General features: G+C 33.3%; 1 protein-coding gene across 1 annotated transcript; it reads right to left on the bottom strand.

Moving 5' to 3' along the window:
• Positions 1–3282: 3282 nt before the first annotated feature.
• On the bottom strand, positions 3283–7240 carry LOC128171998 (LRP chaperone MESD-like). The gene is made up of 5 exons (XM_052837767.1): positions 7064–7240; positions 6574–6730; positions 6022–6103; positions 5086–5227; positions 3283–4561 (listed from the first exon to the last, which is right to left on the bottom strand). Exons 1-5 carry the CDS (start codon positions 7217–7219, stop codon positions 4421–4423), a joined length of 678 nt encoding a protein of 225 aa, XP_052693727.1. The 5' UTR covers positions 7220–7240; the 3' UTR covers positions 3283–4420.
• Positions 7241–10467: the final 3227 nt, after the last annotated feature.

Genomic DNA, 10467 nt, shown 5'->3' with positions numbered 1-10467 from the left:
CTTCCAAACAGCCACTATTTATGTATTGTTATACTTCCATGTTAAATACTGAAATCTGATTGGTTTAGACGCAGTTCATAATCTGTTCTATTACCCCCAGCGTTAGCAACGCACTTAGCAACGGGTAACATTACGAATTGCTACATGCGCGAAAATCATGCGCGTACGGTTCGCCTTAAAATTCACGTTATTCCTATCTAAAAGCAGTAATGTTTTCTTTTAAAATTAAGACATTCAGTGTAACAAAATAAACAGTGCCTGTTTGGGAGGATAACAGTTGAAATTGACACCCCTCGAAAACCGTTGTCAACCTCCGCTTCGCGTCGGTTGATAATGGTTTTCTTGGGGTGTCAATTTCAACAGTTACCCTCCCAAACAGGCACTATTTATATATTGTAACCCTTTTTAGACGGATATTGTTATTGTCTTGCCCGTGACGTCAAATAATGGGGATTCCTTAAGCACCATCTAGCGGTGGAAGAAATAATGAATTATTATAAGATTCAATGAATAAACATGGTGTGCTTCTTAGTCTCTCTCGTATATCGTTCGGGTATTAAAAATTAATCTCCCGCGAATATGTATCCTTCTTTACACTGCACCCCCTCACACCCCCCCCCCCCACCCCCCTGCAAGTGATTTGGGAAGTCAGTGTGTTTTTACAAGCTGATAAAATGAATGTATGTAAAACTACGCTTAAAACACACACACACACACTCTCTCTCTCTCTCTCTCTCTCTCTCTCTCTCTCTCTCTCTCTCTCTCTCTCTCTCTCTCTCTCTCTCTTATAACGATCATAATAAGAGAATATCTGGATCGACGACATTCATACTGCAATATTTCAATAATGAATGTATGTAAAACTACGCTTAAAACTCTCTCTCTCTCTCTCTCTCTCTCTCTCTCTCTCTCTCTCTCTCTCTCTCTCTCTCTTTTATAACGATCATAATAAGAGAATAGAGAGGTTGAGATTTTAAACGTGTACGGGTACGCGTACGTGTGTTAAAACTACACGTACACGTACACGTTTTTGTAATTTATCAGTTGAGATTTCTTAACTTGTAGAATATAAATGTGTACTTAAATCGACGAAGTTTTGTGACATGAATTTATCTAGTTAATTCCAAATAAATGGTAAATTTCTTATCAATTTTCATGCAATGAAGTTTAAAAATCTATATAATGTATCACAAGAATACATTCACTCATCATTAAGATTTTATTTGTTGTAAAAAGCTACACGTTTGTACTTACGTGTAGACGACACTCTACAAGTTTAGAGAACGTGTAGAAACCATGTCGTCACAAAAACTGATGACGTAATACGCGCAGAATTTAGGTGATTCCCCTAGTTCACGTACACGTACCCGTACACGTTTAAAATCTCAACTTCTCTATTAATATCTGGATCGACGACATTCATGAATCAAGAAACCCCATCTGTAAGATAGAAAAGGGATTAGACGAAGTAGTTTTTAATTTAGAGTTTACCTTTTGTCTTGAAAGGGTAGGGAAACCTCTAGGATATGCGGTTTCTACCTTGGTTTTGCAAATCACTATACACAGGAAATAATATCGATTTAAACTAAATATACATAAGAAAAGAAATGTGTACATAAATAGTTTGCATTGTTTTTTTCGAGTTCGAGTTGTATGCATTTAATAACATATACAATTTCCCCATGTTGTTTTGTGTTGCAAAACAATTTCCTACTCCCTTTTTTGTAAAGAATAAACACCTTTAAATAGTAATATACCAAGCTTATAAGGTTAAAATAAGAGAACAACACTAATTATTTTAATATTATCTACCTAACTCTGATGTCAACCTGAAAAATATTCTAACATGATAAACGGTAAGCGGGCTGTTTTGTTGTTGTTTTTTTCTCAAATAAAAAAAATTCATATATTGTCATTAGTTTAATTTACTCCAAAATGATGCCTCTGTCTATCAGTACTTTCAGTACTTTGAATTTAGAAGGCAAGTTGCGGTTATATTCGTCTCACGACTAATTGGGACCTGGTCAATTAGAAGCGTAAACGATTCAAATTTATCAGAGAGCAATGCACGATGCGATCTGATATTTATACAGTGCACGCCTGCAGTACCAGTATGTCATGGACCCACTTGTATGGGTGGGGGACGTGGTCATGAGAGGGATCTAACTTGATCGCAGAGCACAGTTAAAATCTGTATTTGACATGGAATCATTAAAATGCATGCAAATTTTTCCCACAGTAATAATAATTCGCACATCGTTAACTTGTTTTGTGAATCAGTTCGTGTGAGAGCCCAGGAAGCAGGAAGGAGATTCATCCAAGGGAGTCTCCCTATCTGAGGACAAATTGTAACGCTTACATTTATATCTTGTTCTCTGGGCGATAATCCCTCGTTTAGAAACTCTTGTAATACGTGAACAAATTTTCTCGCTTTCATTTGAAGCTAGCTGTAATGTTCGTGTACATAAACTGCATGGTGACTGCAAGAACCAATATGTCAAATAAAAAGAGTTCCGGGCTCTTTTAACAAACCAATTGCGATTCTAATATATTTTAACTAATTAATTTTCCTCATCAAAGAACTATATATGATATTAGTCAAATTTGGCCCCCAAAATTCGCAATTTTTAAAATGATTCAGGTACATTAATTTGTTGTGTTATTTTATAAAAGAGTTGACATGAAATATGGTTTTCATCTATTTATTTGATTTATATGCACTCACTGGCAGTATATGACGTCAGAAGTGACGCTATTTTTGTAATTTAATCAAAATCAATCAAAATTTGACATTTTTCTTATCTTTTTTCGAATGGGAAACATAGAGCGACTCTTTGAACAAGAACGAACTTTTTGTCACTTATAAGTATTGGAGAGATACATCTTTGGTGAAAATATTTTGTTTGTTCAAGCAGTCGCTCAATGTTTCCTTAAAGAAAAACTACCTAAAAACAAGCCGTTTTATGCTAAAAATGAGAAAATGGCGGGAAAAGGTAAACTTTATGATGTCATATTTTTAAATTGTGGGTACTAAAATCAAAATGAAAACTATGAAAAAACTTCAAATGTATATTTGTACAAATAAAATGAAGAATTACAGTAAAATGACAATGTTCATTTTAGGGGGCCATTTTAGGCTCAAACCATATATAGTCCTTTGACTTTTGTTTTGTTTTTTATTAATAACAAATAAAATTAACACTTTATTGCCATGAAGTATTCTTCTTTATTTTCTCAAGAAATCTAGATACATGTAAGAAATATTGAATAATAAAGAAGGTCTTTCTCTTTTTTCTCAGTATTTTATTCATTATAAACAATTATAGAAAATCCACTTCGTAAAATTTCCAGTTTTGTTAATTTTTTCTTAATGTATAATACATTGTCTAGGCCAGTCATGAGTACTGTTATCCAGATTAAGGAAATGTGACATAACATTGTAACGGAAGTGTTAATTAACAATATAACTTCACACATCAAAAATTAACAATCAACATTGCAAGAGGTTAATTCAAATCTAGGTTGTTTCTCTCAAGCCCCAGGAAATTCAAATCTGCACCAAATAACAAATTTTTTCAGAGATTTTTATTGGTTTTTTGGTTTTATTTTTTTTTTGCTTTGGGGATTTTTAAAGATAATTTTGCTTTTTGTAACAGAATCTATTGCACTTTATCCTAGTAACTTTAACATATACAAATGTAGATCTATGAAAGTGCAAAAAAAAATGAACATTTGGTCCACTTGGCAACTATAGTTTCCATTCTTAGAGATAAATATTAAAATGACTTTGTTCTTAATTACAATTATTTTAATAATTTGTTCTGTAACTAAAGACGCAGTCATCTGATAACACAGAACAGAACTCATTTTATGAAAAAAAGCAAAAAACAATATCAAAAGTACATATACTGAGCAGTATTTTCATCTAAATATGAAATCATTAAAATATATACAAATATTTGTATAAATATGAAACATTATGGCATATTTCTTGTGTCAAATTTTACATCATCGAACACTTGGTCTCATGTAAAATTATATTGCATTAACCCTATCAAAAACCTTTTCTTATTTTGTTCTCCCTTTGTTTCTGATATAAATGACAAATAAAATAATGAATTAATAATTTGTTTTTTTTATGTCTTTGGCAATATATTTTATTCTATCAAAAAAGAGCATAAAAATAACTAAATGTCAAAAAATGTACGATCAGTCTCTCCCCTATCCATTTACCCCGCACCTTTCTTTCCAACTCCTTGATTGATAGTTAATATATTAATGTTAGAGAAACGTTTGCTTGCTGCCTCCATCTGATGTTGGTAATGGTAGGTGGTGGGTGTTTCTTCCTTTGAGCACCACAAAATTGCCTCCACAAAACTATCCAACTCTGTCTGTTTGTTGAACTATGTCTCCTGAGTGATCATAACTCATCGTTTCTACGAATATCGTTTTCCGATTTTTTGGCAGACTTCTTCTCAGGCTTTTTGCTGGCAACGTTATCTTCTTTTTTCTTGGTTTTCTTTTTCTCTTCTTTCTGTTTTGATTTATCTGCATCTTTGTCCTACAAGATATAAGAAAATCAAAAAGTTATTATTTTCTTTCAAAAAAAAAAAGGCTGCCATCTCGGTGGGCTGAGGGGTATAAAAAAGCATAGGATTCTATCAGTGACCTTCTTCTTTTCATTTTTGGTTAATAACTAAAATATCCCTTGACATCCTGATTGTAATTGTATATGTGGGGCAGTGGAATTACCTATTTAATTGCAGTACATGTAGTTTTATATCAATCTCTTAACCTAAGTACATAATTGACTTTTTCAGCTAATGGAAAGAAAGAAAACCCTTTGCTCATTATATCAAATCAAGTACTTCCCTAAAAGTCACTCATGTGTTACTGGACAACCATCAATGGATTAAGATTAAACAAGTAAAACCTTAAGTGCACTTCAACAGAAAGACAAAGTGGTTTTTTTTCTCTCTTCAAAATAAGTTCATACATAATAAAATCACCTGGTGTACTCCAAGCAATAACACCAAGTTATTTATATGAAATGTAAAAAACTCCCAGAGGGGGTGTATGACTAACCTTGGCGGCAGCCCCGGGGTAGTTCTTTCCCTCGATGGTGACCTCCTCACATCGGTCCTGGGTGACCAGGAAGTTCTTTATCTCCCATGCCTTGGAGCCATCCTTGATCATAAATATCACTCTATTGCTGCCCACAACGTACCTATGGGAAGAGGCCAATTATGTCAGGAAAGATAACTCTACCACACTTATTAATGATTTTATTTCCTGCTTGATTTAATGAGGCTGGATAGTCAACAAATTGCAAAACTCATCAGAACTACCTTAAATTTTAACATTAATAAATAACATTTTGAATACAAAAACTAGATAAAATTTTCCATATTTTAATAGCATTAAGGTGGCTCACTACACCTTTAAATATTTTTTCAAGTCAGCAGAAAATTACTTGATTATGATAGATTTCATAATGGATAAGAAGTATTTAAGTCAAATAGGCAAATAAAATGTGCAATTTTGGGTAAAAAATTACATTTTCGAAAATTTAATTCAGAAAACATGAACAAAAGCTCCAGGCGGATTCGAACTCATGATCTGCAGTTCAGAAGCCCAATACTTTAACCACTGACCTATGACGATATACAAACCTAATCGAACGATATGAACAGTTTAACAAAACATTTAAATCGCCATCTTGTGATGTAATTCCTTAAAAAGTATAAGTCTAGGTGTAGTGAGGTACCTTAAAATTGAAATATTTTCATATACATGTATATATTTATACAGAGTTCTTTGTATAAAGGAGATTAGTTTAGTCTAAAAATGGCCACAACTATCCAGCTCTCCTAAAAGTGAAAATGTGAAGGACTAAACCAAGATAAAAGATAGGCTTAATACTCTCTAGTTTGGGGGTATTTAAAACTGTGGACCACTGATTCTGAAAATCATATTACCTGTTTTTATTACACTTAAATGTATTGCACTGAAAGATCTTACCTCTGTATCTCGTAGTTAGCATTAAATAAGCTGGTCTGCCATAATTGTGTAATCTGTTCTGTTTCTTTCTCTGTTGGGTCACCTATAAACACACAGACACACTGAGTATATGTGTAGTATACATGTACATGTAGATTGCATTACCTTTGTCACAAAATAAGAGAGTCATATCTTGGTATGTAAAGTCATGAAAATTAATAATCCATTAAAATGTTGTTTCATTCTTATCAATAAAACTTTTTGTAATGTAGTAGTTGGGGCTATATGGACCTTGGATAACAGCCTTGATAGCTCAGTGGCAGAGCTCCTGACTAGAGTTGCAGGGGTCCTGGGTTTGAGTCCCAGTCCAGCTTAATATATTTTCATTGTATTTATGTCTTCAATCCTACTTTCCTACTACAGTAGTTTGATGAAACTGTTATATTTTATATTCATAATGTTTAATCAAACATTGCATTAAACTAAAATATTAAAAAATAGGGTTAGATAAATTGTTTTTATGTAGCTTTCAATAACAAGGGATGTTAAGTATACAATGTAAGTTCCCACTACCTGATACTGTGGCGAACATCATCAGAGTCCGTCCTTTCTTGGAGGCCTGCAGCATCAGCTCAGGGTTATTGGGGTCAAGCTGGGAGAGGTCAACTTTAGGAGGTTCTCTCTTCCACTCGGGCAATTCATCCTCAGGTAATTCTTCATCATCATTTTCCTACAGTGGTACAGTGTACATTTTCTCACATATATAAAACAATTTACACCAAAATAAAAGATTGTACATAAAGAACATCCAGTGAACCCAGTTTTAAATCTATTATCCTACACCGCCACTACCACCCCTTTTCCCCCCATCACACACCTTAATTAAATGTTTTACAACAATTCTGATTAATATATATTACCCATTTTAACGAATTGTGTATCAACAATGATAATCAATGCTCGTAATTTTCCGCTACTTTTAACAAAACTGAATTAGTGTATATAAACATAAACTAACACAGGATCCGCCCCCGTGTTGATCTCGAATTAATTCGATACATACCTCCCACTGATCGTAGAGGCGTTCTAAATCAGCTTCTGAATAGTCTCGGATATCCTTTTTCTTCCACTGTTCATTTTCTTTACTTTTCTCTTTTGCACAGTAGCTGGTTAATATAAGACAAACCAAAACAACGACTCGTGAAGTACACGACATCATTGATCCTTCTTTCACTTTGACTCCGAATCCCGATCCCGATGAAAAAAGTCATTTAATACGTGATAAAGCTTGATGCGCATGACATAGTTCAATAGATATTTAGGAGCAGGGTTTTTTTTTCATCAAAAACAGAAATATTTCTTAAAACGATCTAATGTGCACTTATATCTTTAGGTAGGAAATTTTGCGTCATAATGGATGATAAAATCATTTTTCCGTTGACCGAGTTCATGACTGACTGGTTTTAAATGGAAATAGCGTTTTAAAAAATACAGAATTATGTGAGCATATGTTTAAATTCAATATGAATTTTAAGGCTTCTTTTAATCTTAAAAGTGTTGCAACGTGTAGTAAAAGGTATAGTAACCCCCCCCCCCCCCCCCCCAGTTCAAGTGATAAAACAACTAAGGATTCAGTTAAATAAATTTTAATATCTTGAAAGGCATTACATCATGTTCATATTCAGGGGAATGAATATTTACATGTACATGTAATGTTATAACATTGGACTCGAAACAAATCGAAGTCTATGGCTACAACTCTCAGATTTTTTATGGCTCGGAGAATGAGATACAATTGTTTTGGGATTTTTTGGGGTTTTTTTTAATAGTTTAGTTTTGGGTTTTTTACGGTGTCTGTTTTGGGTTTCTTGGGGGGGGGGGGGGGGTGTTTGTTTTTCTTTGGGTTTTGTTTTTGTAGTTGCAAATCTTCCTTTTTACTCAGTGACTTCGTGTAAAAATAAATAAACGGCCAACAAACTACAACTGAAGCATTGTGAAGTTAATGGTTAATTCACATTGTCTGTATAATCTGCATAGGTATGTAAATGTTCCAGGTCGTAACTAATGCAAATACATTTATGATAATAATTATGTACATGTGTATTCTATGGAAGATATATTTGAGAGGGGACCAGTTATAAAATTGACTGTCGTTAATTGGATGAAGAATTTCACTATTTTCGAAGTTCATTGAAAACGGGAACCTTGCATGTACTACCTGCATTTGATATCATTACATAAATACCAATCTGATCTAAAATATCACAAAGGATTTTCAAAAAAATATCTTTTGAATTTGGTTTGCATGAACTTCTAACACTGAAAATTTAATATTTAAAGTCCGTGGACATATGATTTAATACTGTCTCTTAAATGCATTTAGAATTGAGCTTCGTGCTACATGTAATGACTCCTTCTCACGAAAATATGCAATGAACTTAATCGCCTTTTCATCACACATACAGACGATTGCTTGGATTTACGCATCACCAAGTGACTATAGGTTTTTTATTTGAAACGAGGGATATATATTTTTTTTTATTAAAACCACATTTCAAGCAGTGTTGGTGGCACAAACGTTAATAACGAAACCACTGTCATATTTGACGTTCAATTTTCCGCGAGATTTTTTTTTTGTGGTATCAAAATTTATATTTTTTATATCACACCGTTTACTTTAATCCTATTTACCATTAAAAGAATTACCATCCTGAAATAATCTCGTATGACTGCAGGTGCAAATTCTCCCTACGTTGTTCAAAAATCGCGTGCGTGCATGGTAATTTGTTATGCAAATTTCACCCCAGATCTTGTAGAAAGGGTGTAGTAGTAAGCTTGCATGGCGAGAATCAGGGCGGCTAAAGATATTTCCAAGCGGCCACACACCGCCCACAGGACATAGAAAAATAATAGATATTTTACTTGCACCGTCATTTACGTCGAATAAACGTCCAGTTGATGCATTTCCTTGCGGCTCAAAATTCACACGCATTAACGATTTGCATATAAATCAACACAAACCTGAGAAACAACAAAAATCAAGACATCTGATATTTTGACAATTTTTGAAAAATTTTACGCAATTTTACGCTTTAACGTAAATATAAACATTTACGGTAATGCGGCTTAACGCAGTATACATCGTACAGATGAAAGCCTTTTTTTATTTGCAAATTCTTTAATTCCAACAGAACACAATACCGTTCTTTTCTGATTGACGTCTTTATTAGAGAATAAGATAGTTATGGCATTAGGACGTCTAATTAATTACCTTTCTAAAGAAGACAGAGTTTGCATGGAAAAATATACATTTTGTGGAGAAAAATTTGAAGTGTAAACTTTTAGCATAAGAAAAGATGTGAAAGTTCTGATAATCAAACAATTTAAAAATCATATTGTTAAAGATTAAAAAAAACAAAAACTAAAGAAAAATGCACTATGGTTGTTCCGAAGTACATGTATATATAAATTAATGAAAACAGTTACTCCAAGCATGGATAAGATTATCTGTGTGCTTGACTATGTATTGTTAAGTTGGTTTTTGAAAAGCAATTCAAAAGCATTAATTATTTTGTAAATAGAATACATACATACTGAAGTTTTTTTTAGAATGAAATAAATTTGGAACAAATGCTCCTGAAACCGAGAATTTGTTTTTGTTTACAGACATTTAGTTTTGTATGAACTTAAACATGTATATTTCATTCCATCCATTTATTTTTTTAATCAAACTGACGTGTCACGTAACAATGTATTCATATGGCAAGGCTGAACAAAATTATAAGTTGCAATCTTAATTGGACCATGCATCTTGAAATCTCATTCATTTTGTAAAAACAATAATTCGGATATGGTCTTTAATTTAACTTGTTTTGTCTCGGACTAGAATGTCTCGACGTCATTGGATGAAACGCGTCACGTGATTGCCTTACAAATTTCTTTAAAAGGTGAGCGTCAAATTTTTACGGCAACATGGCGGACCTAACGATATTTGAACAAACTTTTTACAAAACGTTTGCTTACATATCAATTTAACTTTAGGTCGCCGACAAAATAAAACACTTATTAGGTTTGTTACTGACTGTTTACAGAAATTTGTTGGGTCATAAGTCATAAGAAGGCTCGGCTTTGCCTGGCCTTCTATGGCAAAGCCGATCCTTCTTTGGACTTTACCGACCCCATAAATTTCTGTAAACAGTCAGTAACAAACGTAACATGTAATCCTCGAAGGCCCCTCGTTCTTAACTGATTTCAATTACCTTATAAATTGAATAATTTATATGAAGATTTCCAATTAAAATGAAAACACAACGCCAGCACACTTTGCCCATGTAAACGATGTTACTGGCATATAACCACATCAAATGGTAGATCTGCATTAACGTCGCTTCTTCGTTGGAGTACAAACCACTTATAATTTATTTCAAAGAATTGTGTTATTAAAATACAGCAAAGTGAATTAAACCT

The sequence above is a fragment of the Crassostrea angulata genome, chromosome 2 (assembly GCF_025612915.1).
Source record: "Crassostrea angulata isolate pt1a10 chromosome 2, ASM2561291v2, whole genome shotgun sequence".
Taxonomy (NCBI): Eukaryota; Metazoa; Mollusca; class Bivalvia; order Ostreida; family Ostreidae; genus Magallana; species Magallana angulata.
The sequence above is the reverse complement of the archived record's forward strand: the minus strand, read 5'-3'. Positions and strand labels throughout refer to the sequence as shown.

Excerpts from the sequence above, each read along its gene's own strand:
- LOC128171998 (XM_052837767.1), bottom strand. The coding sequence starts at position 7,219 with ATGATGTCGTGTACTTCACGAGTCGTTGTTTTGGTTTGTCTTATATTA. Across the intron at positions 6,731-7,063 it reads GCCTCTACGATCAGTGGGAG|GAAAATGATGATGAAGAATT; the intron begins GTATGTATCGAA and ends GTACCACTGTAG. Across the intron at positions 5,228-6,021 it reads GCTAACTACGAGATACAGAG|GTACGTTGTGGGCAGCAATA; the intron begins GTAAGATCTTTC and ends CTCTTCCCATAG.